The 17,559-nt window shown below is 40.4% G+C and overlaps 1 protein-coding gene across 4 annotated transcripts in view; it reads left to right on the top strand.

Moving 5' to 3' along the window:
- Positions 1 to 17,559, top strand: part of PROM1 (prominin 1) — a 115,237-nt gene that overhangs the window by 49,900 nt on the left and 47,778 nt on the right. For all 4 annotated transcript variants that reach the window (XM_008017828.3, XM_008017834.3, XM_008017835.3 and 1 more), the window contains 5 exons: positions 741 to 946; positions 9,315 to 9,435; positions 10,228 to 10,291; positions 11,183 to 11,272; positions 16,012 to 16,229. In XM_008017828.3, the coding sequence (XP_008016019.3) occupies positions 741 to 946; positions 9,315 to 9,435; positions 10,228 to 10,291; positions 11,183 to 11,272; positions 16,012 to 16,229 (699 nt within the window). The remainder of the gene's footprint in view (positions 1 to 740; positions 947 to 9,314; positions 9,436 to 10,227; positions 10,292 to 11,182; positions 11,273 to 16,011; positions 16,230 to 17,559) is intronic.

A 17,559-nucleotide genomic window follows, 5' to 3' on the forward strand; every position in this document is an offset into this window, starting at 1 on the left:
ATTTTTTCTAAATTAAGATACATTCCAGATTCTTGTGTAACTGTTTGCCGGCCAGTCCAAAGTGCTTTGAGTCTTTAACTTCTATTTGTGCAGTTTTCCTGGTGTAAAGCACCTTATATGTAGATTATTTGTTATGCAAGTACTCCTGCCAAGATTTATTGATCCATTTAAAAACAAACAAAATACCTTCGCGGTTAAAATTAAACCGTTTGCAGCTCATACTAGCATTTAGATATCTTCCTAGGGGTTGAAGGACATCTTCCAGTAACCACTTGGCCCTATAGTCGATAACTCAATTTTCTGCTTCCTCTGTTTCAAAAAGGAGCTTCAAAATGGAATATATATATATATTCAGATTCAACTAATGATGGCAGATACGTTAAAAAAATAAAACATGGCCAGGCGCGGTGGCTTACACCTGTAATCCCAACACTTTGGGAGGCCGAGGCAGGTGGATTGCTTGAGGACCGGAGTTCAAGATCAGCCTGGACAACGTGGTGAAACCCTGTCTCTACTAAAAATACAGTACTTGGGAGGCTGAGGCCTGAGAATCGCTTGAACCCAGGAGGCAGAGGTTGCAGTGAGCTGAGATCACACCACTGCACTCCAGCCTAGGCAACAGAGCAAGACCCTGTCTCAAAAAAAAAAAACAAACAAAAAAAAAAACTTTGTACACCGTGGAATGTTCTACTTATTATTTCGTGTTACAATATGTGCTGTTTCTTTTGTTTGAATTGCAGATTATCTACTATGAAGCAGGGATTATTCTATGCTCTGTCCTGGGACTGCTGTTTATTATTCTGATGCCTCTGGTGGGGTATTTCTTTTGTATGTGTCGTTGCTGTAACAAATGTGGTGGAGAAATGCACCAGCGACAGAAGGAAAATGGACTCTTCCTGAGGAAGTGCTTTGCAATCTCCCTCTTGGTGATTTGTATAATAATAAGGCAAGTAGAATCTTGGACAACAACTGATTGTGTTTTAGGTTGATGAAGAGTGTCTCATATTTTAATGGTTAAACCATAAGTTTAAAACTAAACAAAATAGCAACAATGAAAAAAAATCCCACAAAACAGAAAAAGGAGAGCACAAGTGCTTGTCTAGAGTGATTCAAAAGGATCTCATTAGCACCAGACATTAGCGTTGTAATGAAGCTGCCTCAACTGAGCTGATGAGCCAGCGTTTTGGTATTTTTTTCCTTTTGAAGGTATCCTGAGAAATCTTGGACTGCAGAAGGGATTTACATTCCAGCACAGCAGACCCCTCTTAATTAGCTCTTTGCAGACAGGCAGCATGTAGAAAGGAGAGATGGATCTGCAAGTTGATTTGCTAGTTGAGTCCAAAGGAATCGTGATGGACAGATGCAGTCCCTGAATTTGGAAATTTGAGAATATTGTAGAATGCAATTGACTTTCTAATAATAAACCCATTTTTCTTATATGTGCTGTTCATCTGCTACCCTCTCTTGAAGTCTGGAACACACTTCATGATTTAGGATGTTTCTGCTGCAGCTTCTGCTGCTTTCAAAAGTTTTTCAGTTGACTGGCAGATCAGAAATACATTGCTTTTAAGATGACGTTTCTTCGAGTCCAAATTAGAATGCTCATCTGAAGAATGTGCACCACAACACATTCTTGGTTATTGTTCCACATTTCCTCATTCATTCCACCACTGTTTCATGAAGCAACAAAAATAAATGTGCCTATGACGTGAAGGCACAGCAAGGTTGGCCAACAGCCTTCTCTTTGTCGATTCCTCCAAACACCACATGTGCTCAGTAGCCGTAAGATTTTTTTCAAGTTTTACCAAGGAAGTAATATTCAGGAATTTTAGCTGAAAACAGTCAGTCCTATGAGTTGGAGTTCCAGCTGCAAACCCAAGAAGGAAAGTCTTTAAGTGCGGCCACCAGCAGGGGTCTGATAAGATGTGTGGCTTAGGGTGACCACTCATTGAAATGCAGTGTACCCATTGGAGAGGACTGGGCAGCTCCGGATTTGTTGGTACCAAACAGTCACCATGACAGATGAAGTGAAAAAAACAGGTTGCAGACCATGTGTAGAACATGGTAACTATGTTAAAAAAAAGAAAAGAAAAAAAAGATGAGGAAGGAGACACAAGCACTTGGTCATATTTGTACAGAGTGGATGGGATGTGAAAGGGTTGACAAGCAACTGGCAACAGTGGTTGCCTCTGGGAAGGAAATTGAGGGTTGTGGAGGGGAAGGAAGGAAAGTCATTTCTTGCTGTAGCTGGGTTTTTGTCTCTTTTGATTATGTACCAGGCTCGGGTATTACCTATTGAATTAACTGAACTAAAACTTGAACAATGACAAAAAAAATATTCACAACAGACAAAGGCCAATGCATTGCCACTTACTCCAGGGCAGTGATTATTTAAGCAAAGACATACTTTTGCTGATAATAGTGGAATAATCGACCGACCTTAACTATATATATGTGTGTAAACAGGATTCAAGTGAATGTGTTAGCTGACTTCATGCACTGTTGGTTAGCCTGAGATTTACTTGTTTTTTCTCCATGACGTTGGGGTGTGGGCATCTCTGTCTGTCAATCTCTCTTTCTCTCTCTCTCTCTCTCTTTCTTTTCTTCTCTTTTCTATTTTCTGTCTCTCCTTGCCTCTCTGTATTTTTCTGTCACTGTCTGTCTCCTTCTCTGTGTCTCCAAAAATCATTTGATCCTTACTGTGTTTTTCATATTTGATCTTGAGAGGCAGTTTGGGATCAGGTCAGTAGCGATCATTGCAGATGTGCCTGTCTGTCTCTCCTTTATATTTGATATACTCTAAGGAATGCACAGACTTTACCTCCTTTTCAGCTACCAGAAGAATCTCAGTTACAGCCCTGAAACCTGTCAAACCCACCAGGGATCCCTGTGTGTTTCCCGTAAGCCTGAAACTTACATGCCGCATTTGTCTGGACACTTGCACAGCGATGTTTACCCACTCCATACACCCTGGACCTCAAAGATGAGATTCAGATGTGAAAGCGTCATCTGAAAATATTGCCCTTCGGGCTTCTTGTTAGAGTGATTACTTACTTAACAAGTTAATAATTTTCACTTGATGTCAATACATAGCCATAATTTCAGGAAAATTCTTGATTGAATGTAGTTATTTATTTACCTGAATAAATGTTTACATGTGTAATAATGGGTTTCCAATATTTTGAGTTTCTTTCCTTTTTTGAGACAGAGTCTCGCTGCTTCACCCAAGCTGGAGTGCAGTGGCGCTATCACGGCTCACTCCAACCTCCGCCTCGTGGGTTCAAGTGATTCTTGTGCCTCAGCCTTCTGGGTAGCCAGGATTTTACAAGCATGCACCACCAGGCCTGGCAAATTTTTGTATTTTCAGTAGAGATGGGGTTTCACCATGTTGGCCAGGCTGGTCTCAAACTCTGGCCTCAAGTGATCTGCCTGCCTAGACCTCCCAAAGTGCTAAGATTACAGGCATGAGCCACCGCGCCTAGCCACTACATTGGGTTTCTTTTTTAAAATTGAACTTCCATTTGCATTACATATAATTTTTTGTTACGCATGTTATAGTTCACTCTCAGCTGACTTAGTTATTTACATTATGTTGAAAATGCCAAAATGTATCAACAGTAAATCTACAAAGTAAAAAATAAACTTGGCTTCCATTTATGTATAAAATGAAAGCTACCATTTTGTTAATTCTTCAGAATTCAGACCTATCAAATCAATATATGTTTTTTTCTAAGTATATTTTAATTTAGAAAATTCTTTTAAAAAATGCATGCTGTGATTCTATACCCTCCTACACACTCAGTTAAAACCATTTTTTTCCCACCCAAGTAAAACATTAATGTGAAAATTTTAATTTCAGATTTCAATATAATTAAACCAAAATTGATCAACTGTTTGAGTTTGTGACAAAACTAAAACTAATTTGATTTCACGTAGCACATTGAATTTATATATAAATTATAAATAGGCTTAAATGAGAGTAGTATGTGAATTTTTTTTCTCACTTTAAATTCTGATGAGAATTTAAGCTTCTTTGCCTTGAACTTTTTGATTTACGGTAACTATTTTGATGGCTTCCTTTTGAAACCCCCACTGGTTTGCAAATACCTTAAACATGAGTTGCATAATACCTACATATTGTTTGCAAGTAATCCAAGCTAGCCAGGAGGATTAAAGACCTGGGGAAAGTTAAGATTTCTACATTATGAGCAGCTAGACAGGAGAAGAAAGAATGTCAACAAAATCAGAAGATTAGATTAAAATAAGAAGGAAAAGAATGTCAACAAAATTGGAAGGCAGAAAGGGAAAGAAAGTTCAATTATGTACCCTAGAACTTAAAGTATAATTTAAAAAAAAGGAGGGGGAAAGAAAGGAAGTGGAGGAAAAGATAGGAGAGTGGACTCTCTCTTGTTTAATGCAGGGCCTCTAGCTGACATTGGCTTCAGTGGAGATTGGACACTACTGAGAAATAATCTTTGCATATGATTTTTAAAAAATTCTTTCAGAAACCCAGAGCAGTCCACCTGCCTTTTATTGGACTCTGTCATTTTTGTGGCTCAAAATGTTACAATTAAACGCAGTTGGTTTTCAAGTTAGTTTTGAGCATCCTTTTTTATTTTGAAAAATGTAAATCTTTTCTTTAGGGGGTGAAGGGAAGACATAGGTGTTAAGGAGAAAGATTCCCTAGCAGATGTGCAATCTACGTGGGCATGTTCTTTCTCTGAGCATTCCCAGAGGCAGCTGTGGAATGTGAGAATTCCGTAGACACTGACATATGTTTATGCAGTCTGTTTGACCATCAGCACAAGATCGAATTTCCACCTCTCACTGTAGACTGTTAAGCAGATGTGTCTTACTCCAGAAAGAGCCAAGTTTCTTCTCCTTCCTTTCTCTTTGCTTGTCACCACTGCATTTCTCATAAAGGTTATGGAAGAAAAAAAACAACCATGGCTTGACTTCCTCTGTATGTTTTTAAGTTTCTGAGTATGATAAGCCAACTTTGCTAAGAATTCCCATGGTGAATTGAATTCCAGTCATTTTCAGGAAGCTGGCTATTTTCAAAGTTCATTTTATACTGGGATGTGATTGTTAATTCCTGACTGGGAGGCTACAAGGTTGTAGAAAAGAGATTGAGCTAGATACAGCAGTCCTGAAAATCGTGAAACTTTCTTCATGTGAATGACCTCTGGTTACTTACAGTTTAAATGTAATTTTTTTTTTTTTTTAATAAGAGATCAGTTATAGACTGAAAGCATTTATTTGGCTTTCTTTGGCTAATTTTATTAAATCAGTAGAAATTGGTAGGAACAATAAAGTTACAAGTTTCAAAGTAAAGGTTTAAAAGTAAGGCTTAGCCTTACTCTATAAAAAGCTTATTTACTTGTAAGTGTATATGTGAGAAAATTAGTTTTTCCATAATAAAATATAGAAGATGTAAGGCTATAAAAATAAAAATTCCTATCTTCTGCTAAAAATTCCAAGAGATTTTATTGTACTGCTTAAAAGCATATGTTTTTGGTTGTTTAAAGGCATTTATGTCAAATGCCAGAGAACTGATATTCACTGAAATATTTCCTTTATGTGTTAGGTAAATGTCTCTTAGTATCCTTATATTCTAATAATTGACTGCTGATTGTTCAAATAAAAATATTTATTCACATACCTTTTTTTGCTCAAAAAATACATTGAACAACAGGGAGTGTCTAAATCAATACCTCAAAGCATAATTTCTTTATTCTCTATTTGTGTTTGAACAGAAGGTTTAAATTTGAGATTGCAAATGGAGACCATCAGTTGGTCTGCATAGTATTTAAAATTTTTTTTGTTAGTTGCTAATGTTTAAAAATTGGGAGATCTCACATCAGAATCCAGATTCCCAGATTTTTGTGGAAAATGGGAAGATATGGGAATATTTATCTGCCACCATGGTGGCGCTTTTGGCACCTACAGATTAGCTGCTCTTCCAGCCCATTTTTGATCTCCCAGCTTCCAGGACCCCATGCTACCCAATTTTTCCTTAATGCTTTCTGCCTGCTTACATAGGCATTAGAACTTAAATACAAAATTTACTTTGTGCATTAGTTTGAAAATCAGCCTTGAAAATCACTAACTTCTACTCTATAATTATGCTTAGTACGGTTTTTTTTCCTTTTTCTCTTTATTAATGGGGTCTTGCTATATTGCCCATGCTGGACTTGGAACTCCTGGGCTCAAGTGATTATCCCATCTCAGTGTCCCAAGTAGCTAGGGCTATAGGCGTGCGCCACCACACCCAGCTTAGTACGGCTTTTTACAAAAATTATCAGTGCTTTAATTTTAATTAGATCTATTATTGATTAGTAGAAATGTAGGTCTAAAATACGTAGCATTGAAATCCAGTGTTGTATTGAAATGTTGTATTGCAATTCGTTTCATTGACTGATGATCTTGTGAGTAAGGACATTTATTCAATAAAGGCACAAAGACAGTTTCTGACTCACACTTCAGACATATGGCCAGTCTTCTAAATAGACCAAATGAAACCAAAGTTCGACCCCTAAACTCACCTTCATGGAGCACCCAGTGTGGACAAGACTGCATTATACAAAGTTAACAAAGAATTCGTTTCCACCTTTTTTTAAGGAAAATTAAACATAGATAAGAATAAAGACAAATTAGAGTGTGAAGTGAGACATACCCCATCAGAATTAAAGGGAGAGCCTCTGGGAGTTCAAGGAGGTTCTTCTCCCTTCTGGAGATGAGTGGAGGGGTCAGTGTGAGTCAAGCGAAAGTGGACTTGGACTGGTTCTTTTTACCAAGTTCACTTTGACTTCTTATATCTGGAATCTGATGAGTGAATAAAATAATTTGGACATGCTGGGAAGAGAGAGCAAGGATCCCCACTGTGAACCTCAGGTATGTTCAGATGGTGATCCTGACTCATCATGGTCTAGAATGTTGTGAATTTGGCATGGTAGCAAGCTCCAGGTGCATTGCTATGACTCAGCTTTTGTGTGTGTGTGTGTGTGTGTGTGTGTTTCTTCTTCACAAAACTCCAAAATCATTATTTTGAGTCATTTGACCTCTTTTGGCATGAGTGCCTAAGTTAATGACTCTTATTGCTATGGTGCATTGGCTCCTAAAATACCAATGCAAATTTAGGACAAATTATAAGGCAGTCATTCCAAATGAGACAGAATATTGTTAACATTTATTTTATAAGTTTACCATCGGAATTAAACCAAACTTAAAAATCTTAGAGAACGTGTACATCCAGTACTGCTCTCCTTTACAGCTTGAGAAGCACTTATCTAATCTGAGTTAGATTGGATCTAATTTATCTAATTACACCTAAAGATCTAAACTGACCTTTTCAGTTTGGAGGTACCAACTGAAGTCCACAGAAAGAAAGTTATTTTCTCTGGCTTGTACAGTACAGTGGTGGCAGGACAGGACCCAGAACCCAAATCTGGTGTCCCTAGTCTAGTACTCACTACACTGCAACTTGTTAACCATAAGAAACATTCCTCAACGTTGTATTATATAGACTTTTTTGGAGCACTGTGGGAAACCTAATGGACATATGTTATACTGCTATGGAAAAGTATGTTTTTTTGTTTTTTTTTTTTGAGACGGAGTCTCACTCTGTCGCCCAGGCTGCAGTGCAGTGACGGGATCGCAGCTCACTGCAAGCTCTGCCTCCCGGGTTCACGCGATTCTCCTGTCTCAGCCTCCCGAGTAGCTGGGACTACAGGCGCCCGCCACCTCGCCCGGCTAGTTTTTTGTATTTTTTAGTAGAGACGGGATTCACCGTGTAGGCCAGGATGGTCTCGATCTCCTGACCTCGTGATCCACCCGTCTCGGCCTCCCAAAGTGCTGGGATTACAGGCTTGAGCCACCGTGCCCGGCCGGAAAAGTATGTTTTGAAACCAGTAATGAAACAATGCTCCTTGGAATGTATTTATACTATAAGTGGGGTGAATAACTGTCCCCATTTACCCAGGATGGAGAAGTTTCCTGGGGACATGGGATTTTAGGTGCCAAAAATGAGATGTTTAGTCATCCTACCCGTAATTATACGCACATATAAAGCCTCAAGACATTGCTTTTGCTGAAGAGGCAATGTATCGATTTTCTCCATCTGATATGTTTTTAAAGTTTGCCTATTATTTGCAAAACTTACTTCTAAAACCATGTCTACATCTTCCACTGGATGATTACAAACTAACAAGTTTGTTACTTGCTTCTGCAGGTAAAATAATTCACCTATGTTTATGTAATTCCTTACTGCCATCTAGTGGCCAGATTCAACAGAACCTTGGCAATTAGCACCTTCTATTTTAACTATATATTCAAAGGCTTTGCCACAAAAACAGGCCAATTGGTCAAATTATTTTAAGTCAAAGGATTATTAGTAACTAGTCAACAGTAAGAGCCCTTAAAAATTATTACATTAGACATTTTAGATGGCTTGAAAAAAGACGTTTTGGTTTTTTTTCACATAGAGAAGACTTTCCTGTAAGATGCCTTTCATAGGGCGTTTTTGAAGCTTTTTTTGAAGTATATTTCACATGGAGGAAAGTGTCCTTTTCACAAGTACATATGCATAAGTGTCCATGAAGTGAATCCACCCATGAACAGGGTACTCTGCCATTCCACCCCTGCTCTGGGCATAACCACTGACTTCTAGCACCACCGTTTCACTTGTTTTGCATTTTCCATAGATGAAATAATACATAGGTGCTCCGTTGCATGTGGTTTCTCACATAGCATTTTAATGCTAAAGTAACTCATGTTTCTTTCCAACCTGGACAATACAGGCACTAACAGACAATTAGAGAAACAAAAACCTTAGAAGCTCCAAGTACTCTTATCATTTTGATGTTTTTTTCTATAGCCTTCTTTGGGGGGTCAGGTAGCAGAATGTGTGTGTGTGTGTGTGTTCACGTGCGTGCATATGTTCACACAGGAGGGTGTGTACACACATTCACATGAGGACAGGAATGGGACTGGATCATGCATGCTGCCTTATAACCTTTTCCCAACTATTTCCTCCACAATTTGTTGTGAACATTGTTCCATTGATGAGAGTCATTTTGAACAGAATGGAGATTTGCCTCCTCTGAGAGAACTGAGTCCTATTTTGTAGCCCCTACGTGTGTGGTGGTTTGACTGTGGGATGGCGGTGGGAAGGCTGTGGCAGGAGAGGGAGCTGGAGAGGAAAGGCCAATCCTTCTGCGGGCTCCTCGCTGACTCCTGCTCTGCTGCCTGGACCTGGACAAAGAACCATGGACCATGCAGTAAATGCTCTTCCTTCTCTCTGCCTTTTCCTGCAGCATTGGCATCTTCTGTGGTTTTGTGGCAAATCACCAGGTAAGAACCCGGATCAAAAGGAGTCGGAAACTGGCAGACAGCAATTTCAAGGACTTGCGAACTCTCTTGAATGAAACTCCAGAGGTAAAGACCATCATGTCTATGTACTGCGATGCTTTATAATTTTGGCTTTTTGGAGTTCCTGTGTATATTTGGAATCTCATTCGAACCTTCTAGAAACACAGTGAATCAGCGTAGACTGGTGTTATCTGTTAATGTCCTGGATGAATAAATAAAACCCCAGAAAGTGATTTTCAAAAGAGTACAAAAGCCGAATTTCAGAATTGGTATTTTAATTTTATTAATAGCTTAAATTACAGTATGTATTATAAAAGGACTTAACACTTCTAAGGCTCTTATGATTTTTTTTAAAAAGAAAAGTTTTGAGACCCTATTATCCTTTCTTTTTGGCTATATAGTTAACTTTCCATCACTTGCACAAAGTTACTCTTGTAATGAAACCATCCAGCTTTATAAACATCCATTTACTGATGTCTGCATAGGTATGTCAAATTCCTTGGGAAGGACATGCACACATACTCACGGACACACAAATTGTCTTTAGAGAAGGCCAATGGGATGGTTGAAGGGTGGGGATGGGATGGGAGAGGAGGTTCCCTTTCTTCTGTACTCCAGAAGCATGTTGACGAATTACATCTTCAGAACATCGTTTTAAAAAGTGTCTCAGCATGAAGCAGCCTAAATGTGTGGTGCTCATGGGTTCCAACTTGTCAGAGAATAGAAAAGTCTCTAAGAACTTGCTGGTTACCTCAAAATGCTCTGATTCAGGAAAACTTTTGTGTATTAAATCTCTTTTTGTCCTTTTATTGCCTTTGGACCTTAGAAGGGAAGGTTTCACAGAATGTTCTTTTTCAGCAAATCAAATATATATTGGCCCAGTACAACACTACCAAGGACAAGGCGTTCTCAGATCTGAACAGTGAGTACAATTTAAAGTTGCTTCACATTTTTTTGGTTTCTTTGTTTTGACTCATCTCCCATAAAACACGGACTAAGAAATGACATACGTGAAAGTTGGGGGAAAACAGAAAGAGGATTCCCTAGCCTTATTGCCGACGTGTCATTTGTTACTCAGCGATTAGAATCTAGTCCTCATCGAAGGCATCTGTTTCACGGGCAGCAGGAAGAATGTCACAGGCAAAATGAAGACTGTTTCTTCATTTTACACTTAGTGGAAAGCTTTAGCATTCTTGTAGTCACAAGCGCTCATTCTCCATTTCCTTCATGAGGGAAAGATTGTTGTCCTGCCAGGTGCCCTCTACAGACACAGCCGGCTCCTCAGAGCAACCAGTGGCTTCAGAAATGGCTGGATGGAGAGGGCTCAACCCTGCATGCCAAGGTTTAGCTTAGTGCTTCTCAACTGGGGGGTGACGTTTGGCACATTTGGTGACATCTGGAGACATTTTCGGTTGTCACAATGAGGTAAAGGTGGGGTGAAGCCAGGGATGCCTCTAAGCATCCCATAATGCTCATGACAGCTCCCACCAGAGTGCAGTCTGGGTTCGAACTCTAGTCTAGTCAAAGAGATTAGATACAGAGGGAGTTACACACAGGTCAAGATGATAACACCATGTTCCTGGTGTAAGTAAATACCGGGTCTGTGAGTCGTAGTGATTAATTTTTCACTGGGGAACAGTTGGTGTGGAGACTCTGAAGAGAAATCTCCGTACACGAGTCCACCCCTAGACAGGGTCCACGATGCAAATGAGTTTTGCAGCAGGAGAGGCTGAGGCAGTGTGGAGAGAATGAGGGTGGGGTGGAGAGATGAGCAGAGGCCACCCTCACCATCCCTGTGCTTATTTGCATGTAGGTATCAATTCAGTGCTAGGAGGCGGAATTCTTGACCGACTGAGGCCCAACATCATCCCTGTTCTTGATGAGATTAAGTCCATGGCAACAGGTAAGCAGCAGGCAAAAATGACCAAAGAAAGTTCCATCCAGGAGTCCCTGGGCTTGGCAGACTCGCTCACTCTTTTCTTGTTCCCTGAGAGCTGGCTTGGGGAGAGCCACCGTCCGTGGCCATGCAGACAGTTCAGGTCAAGACACTGTGTTGCAATAGCTTGGTTGTGCTCTTTATTAAAGCTTGTGCCAAAGGGGTTGCCATTTCAGATGATAGGGGCAGAATTTGTTAGGGGCCCACCACCTGTTTTTGTAAACACAGTTTTATTGGAACACAGCCATTCGCATTTGTTTAGATATCATCTGTGGCCGTTTTCACGCTCTCATGGCAGAGCTGAGTCATTGGAAGAGACATAGGGTAACCCACGAAGCCTAAAATATTTACCATCTATCTGGCCATTTATAGAAAAAGTTTGTTGACCCTGATACAGAAGATGAGGAACCTATAGACATTTAGGTCATCTGAGGGAAATTGATTCATTTTTCCTTCCTGAAAGTGAAACTTACAAGGAAGGAATATACATATATGTCTTAAGCCTCCATGGTCAATGATGTAAGTGGATAAACTGCACGCTGCACTGTAATGAAAAAAGACCTCCCAGGCCCTTCCAAATGTTGAGAAAAATGTCCTTGCAAGGTACTTGTTGGAGACGACAATTACATCTATGTAAAACACTCATTTTGCCAATATGAATTTTGCTTTCATGAGCTAGCATCCCTGAGAATGTAGTCCATAAAGAAGATAATTGTGTAGAAATTGGAAAAGTATTCCCGTTCCTTTTGGCATGCCTTATAGTTCAACAACTGAGATGAATGCGTGGAAACAGGAGGATGTGCAGAACAGGCCAGGAATTGTTAAGATGAGCCCTAACTAGTTGAAAGGCCTTTCCTTCCCTTTCTCCTTGACCCTGCAAAGCGTCCAGCCAACAACAACATTCTCAACATCGACAATAACATCACAAACAACATCCTCTGTTGTTGACGCCTTAGATTTCTCTAGACATCTGTTCTCTTCATCACCAAGCATTTTCTTTCCAAGCAAGGAAACGGAGACCCAGAGAATGGATATGACCTCAGAGACCATTGCCTCCTGCCTTCCTGTCCTGGCTTTTTCCGCATGGCTTCTCCATTCCTTCTTTCTTTCCTTCCACCCTCCCTCCCTTTTTTTCTTTCCCTCCTTCCCTTCTTCCCTCCTTCCTTCCTTTCTCCTTCTCTCCTCCCCTACTCCTTTCTTCCTTGCACACCTGGCCACTGTCCATCATTCCAGTCTTATTTCCATTTTGGGACACTCATCTCGGATGTCCCTTCCTCTTCTCGTAAGAACATCAGTTCTGTTGGATTAGGGACCCATCCTTATGACCTTATTTAACCTTAGTTACCCACCTAAAGGTCACATCAGTAGTTAGGGCTTCAACATATGAATCTGGGGGAGACATATTAGTCCATAGCTATTGGTTAGCTGCGAAGTGGTGGAGTTGGGATTCAGACCCTGTTCTAGCAAGAGCCCGTGTTACCTGGACCACCCTAGATGGGACTTAGTACCTTGAAAAGTATTAAGATGGAGGGTGCTGTGGTGATATCCACAAGGAGGCAACACGTGCACCTCTGGAGGGAGAATTGGAAATCTGGGATTCCAGTGCTCACATGGCCACAGATGATGCCAGGCATCCTGCAGCCTGGATCCCTCGTGCATCAGTGCGTTTGCAATATTGAACAAGATCTTTTTGTTTTCCAAAAGCTTCAAAGTATTTTATGTCTATAACATACTAACTGGGTTGTAACTCTGGGAGTCATTCCAGGCCCACGAAGATCACATATATTATGTGACTGCAATGTTGAAGAGATCGCATATATTATGTTTGCAATATTGAAGAGATCCAAGGTCTCTTCCAGCCCCAAATTAAGTAATGGTGAAGGCTGGGCAAAAGTATATGAATGATGCACTGTGGTTGATGCGTTGGAGTAGTTGTTACTTTTTGCCCAATGTTCTTGCAATTTTTCGTAACTGAATTATAGTAGTTTTTAGGTAAAAGATGATTCAAAGATTCTCTTTTTCTCTTCAGTGCCTCATGTGTTACTATTAAAGTTCTTTTTTTTGTTTGTTTGTTTATTTGCTAAAAATGCTTTGCAGCCCTATGTGTTTAGTGGGTTTTGGAGAGAACAGAAACATGCCATTGTTTTGGTGTACAAATCATGTTTGGACTGCAGATCAGGACCTATAAAGGAAATATACTATGGGCTGGTAAAATGGTAATTCACTAAAATTGAGAACCTCAGATAGCTTTTCCACTTACTTCAGATACATAATATATATGATGATGGTGGGCCTGGACTGACTCCCAGAGTTACAACCCAGTTAATAGTTTATAGACATAAAACACTTTGAAGCTTTTGGAAAACATGTATTTATCACTTCTGAGTCCTCCCTGTGACATGACAGAATATTATCCATAGCCTAGAATGGCTATGAACAGTGCTTAATACACATTTCCTGGGCCATGCTTTTATTTTGTCACCTGTCATTCTCCGTTGTTGTTGTTGTTGTTGTTATGAACAGTGCTTAATACACATTTCCTGGGCCATGCTTTTATTTTGTCACCTGTCATTCTCCGTTGTTTTTGTTGTTGTTGTTGGTGGTGGTAGTGGTGGTGGTTCTTGCCTTAAGATAATTTATCTTGAAGTCAAAGTGAAAAGGACTGTGAGGAGTAAACCATGGAACATTAAAATGTGAAGTGTGTTTTAGCCTGCTCTTTTGTGTTCTTCTGTGTATTTCTGGTGTATTTCGGTGTATTTCTGTGTATTTCTGGGGTACTTCTGTGTATTTCGGGTTGCAGCTGAGTTCTTTTTTGTTTTGCTGTGGTTAATATTTATTGAGCTTCTACTATGAGCCAGATACCAGGCTTCATGCTTCACCGACAATACTGGATGATAGGTGGGAGAGATGAAAAACTGATACCCAGGGTGCTCTTTGATAGACCTAAATATTATTATAATCTTAAATATTGTTAAGCTATGATTAGACTGAAATTCAAGAGAAAATACTATTTGAAGCAGAGTTTAAGATTTTCTATTCAGGTAAAGTGACAGAAATTTGAGACCAAGGAAGATACAGTTCAATTCTGGAAGCCTCCCCAGGTCTCTGGGTACTAGGTTGCAGTATCTAACCAGACCTAGTTAGCATGGGGGAGACCATCTCCTAAGAGCTCAGCCCCACAAGCTATTAGGGCACAGCCTGGAATCAAATTCTTCTAGTAACCAGGAGGTGACCCAACCCACTCCCTAATTTATAGATGAGACTGAGGTCCTGAGAAGTGAGAGTTTGCCAGATGTGCTGTAGCAGGATAGAAGCAGAACTGGAATGCAACCTCAGGTTACTTTTGGCTAGACTCAACATGAAAACATTTTTAAAATGTGTGTGTGTGTGTTTAGCACTCAAGTATTATCTGTTATGTGGCTGCCAGGAAAGGATGTGGAAGCCAGTTTTTAAGGGCATTCATACTTTTCCTTGAAACACCCAACTGCGGCTTGATCCTCAACCATCTGTTCCGTGAGCCACAGAGCAAAGACCTGACCAAGAAGATTTATTTGCTTAGAAGAAGAGCAATGCCCTCTAATTTAAATTTCACATCTTGTACTGCTGTGGCTTTAAGCCACTATAGAAAAAAGTTGTAATTCCCTACCTTCCTAGTCATGTATAGGTAGCTCCACCATCCAGATAAATCATGATAGCAAACAATTAATCTGGATTTCCTAGTACAGATGCCCCTCCACATACACGATGGGGGTCACATCCCAATAAACCATGGTGAAGAGAAAACATTGTAAGCTGAAAATGCTTTTAATACACTGTAGAATATGCATTGTTTGCCCTCTTGATTGCATGGCTGACTGGCAGCTGTGGTTCGCTGCTGCAAGAGAGTATCCTACCACATATCACTAGCCTGGGAAAGTTCAAAATTCAAAATTCGAAGTACGATTTTAACTGAATGCATACAGCTTTCCACTATCACAAAATTGAGAAATCATAAATTGAACTATTGTTAGTTGGGTACTCTCTGTACAAGAATGTGTCCTAGGGGGTGGGGCTTCCGAAATTAAACAGATAGACCACTGCCTTTGAGGCATTTTCATCTGACTGATCTAACCCCCCTGTTGCATGATGAACGTGGTGGTGTTTCTGTACTTGAAGACGAGGAAGTTGGCTCAGAGTGGTTCAGGAGTCTATTTTCAGTCACACAGCACATAGCAAAGCTGAGATCCATGCCTAGACTGGCCTCAATCTAAAACCGTGCTCTTAACTACTGTGCTAGTTTTGATTCCAACTCTTAGAATAATTAGAGCTAAAATACATCTGGATGTAATCCATTTTGATGTGCATTTAAACTGCTAGGATTGACTTGTTTGGACTGACCTCTTCGAGGCTGGGTGGTGATGACTTTGCTGACCACTGCTGGCCGGTTAATGCCGCATCGAGGTGTCCCCATCACGCTCCTGGGTTGGTGCTTGTCCCCCTGCTTCTTGTTGGAAAGAGACCCTAAGCGGGAGAGCAGAGCTGGGTGGAGCAGCTGTTAGAGCAGCCTGGCGATGCTCCTGTATTCCCCTCAGCCTGTCCCTTGCACTGTGTCCCTCTCACTGCCATCTAAAGTCATTTACCAGTCCATCCCACGTCCGTTTAGACACACTTTTGTAGATGAGGAAGGACTTGGCGTGTCTGTTCTGAAGTGGGCTGTGTTTCTACAGCAATCAAAGAGACCAAAGAGGCATTGGAGAACATGAACAGCACCTTGAAGAGCTTGCACCAGCAAAGCACACAGCTTAGCAGCAGTCTGACCAGCGTGAAAACTAGCCTGCGGGCATCTCTCAATGACCCTCTGTGCTCAGTGCGTCCATCAAGTGAAACCTGCAACAGCATCAGATTGTCTCTAAGCCAGCTGAATAGCAACCCTGAACTGAGGCAGGTGAGCAGGCATGAGTTTGCCATGGTCAAGGGCTGCATGCTGGGGACTGCCAGGCAGGGCTAAGCGAGGGTGATCTATCCAGTGCACGGTGGCCTGACTTGGAGAACGGTCAGCCCCTGGCCTCTGTCACCCTTCTTGAGTCATTTGATCACCATATTGGAATGACCACAGCAGGAACAAAGGAGTAAAAGGGAACCACTATGTGGGAGTTCTCTGCCCCTGAATGAAACACATCAGAATTAATTCAGCTTTACAAGGAGAAAAGGAAACAATATATTCATGTAGACCTTTAAGAGTTAAAAAATATTTTAAATGATGTGCTTAGTCTATTAACTGCGTATGCTGAAATAGAAGAAAAATCTCCCATTTTCCCAAAGAAAAGATTTTTTAAAAAGAATTTGGAACAACTTGGATTATATAAAGTTCTGAGATGTAGGTAAAATGGCCACGTCTATTAATGATGTCTAACTTATTTGGTTAGATACACATCTCACTTTTTTTTTTTTTTTTGAGATGGAGTCTCACTGTGTTGCCCAGGCTGGAGTACAGTGGCACCATCTCAGCTCACTGCAACTTCCAACCTCTCGGGTTCAGGTGATTCTCTTGCCTCGGCCTCCCGAGCAGCTGAGATTACAGGCACCCGCCACCACGCCTGGCTAATTTTCGTATTTTTAGTAGAGATGGGGTTACACTGTGTTGGCCAGGCTGGTCTCAAACTCCTGATCTCAAGTGATCTGTCTGCTTCAGCCTCCCAAAGTGCTGGGATTACAGGCATGAGCCACCATGCCCGGACACCTCACATTTTATATAAAATAACATTTTGGTATAGATACACTTTTTCTCACTCTTACATTTCATTCCATTGTTTTTCAAACATTTCACCTGCAACATCTCTGTCTGGATATCACTATAATTGTTTTTGATTGAACAGTTTTTTAGAGCTTAGTTGCATCTGAGTTGTTTGAGATAGATCCTTTTTGGGGGGCACTTTTTATTTTTAATGTTGTATCAAACATGTGGAAAACCTGCAAGATGAATGCACGGATTCCTGTTCACACACCCTTTGTCCACATTCTTCAAGGGTCACCATTTTGCACCATGTGCTTTATCGTATTTTATCAGTTTATCTCTCTGTTCATATCATTTAATATATGCATTCATAAAATAATATGCATTTTTTTCTCAAAAGGTAAGTTGGGGATAAGTTATAGACATCATGCCTTTTTACCTCTAAATATTTTATTGTACTTCATAACTTTACATAATCATTATATAATGATCAAAATTAGGATAACATTGACCCGACACTACCATTTAATCCACAGTGTCC

The sequence above is a fragment of the Chlorocebus sabaeus genome, chromosome 27 (assembly GCF_047675955.1).
Source record: "Chlorocebus sabaeus isolate Y175 chromosome 27, mChlSab1.0.hap1, whole genome shotgun sequence".
NCBI classification, from domain to species: domain Eukaryota; kingdom Metazoa; phylum Chordata; class Mammalia; order Primates; family Cercopithecidae; genus Chlorocebus; species Chlorocebus sabaeus.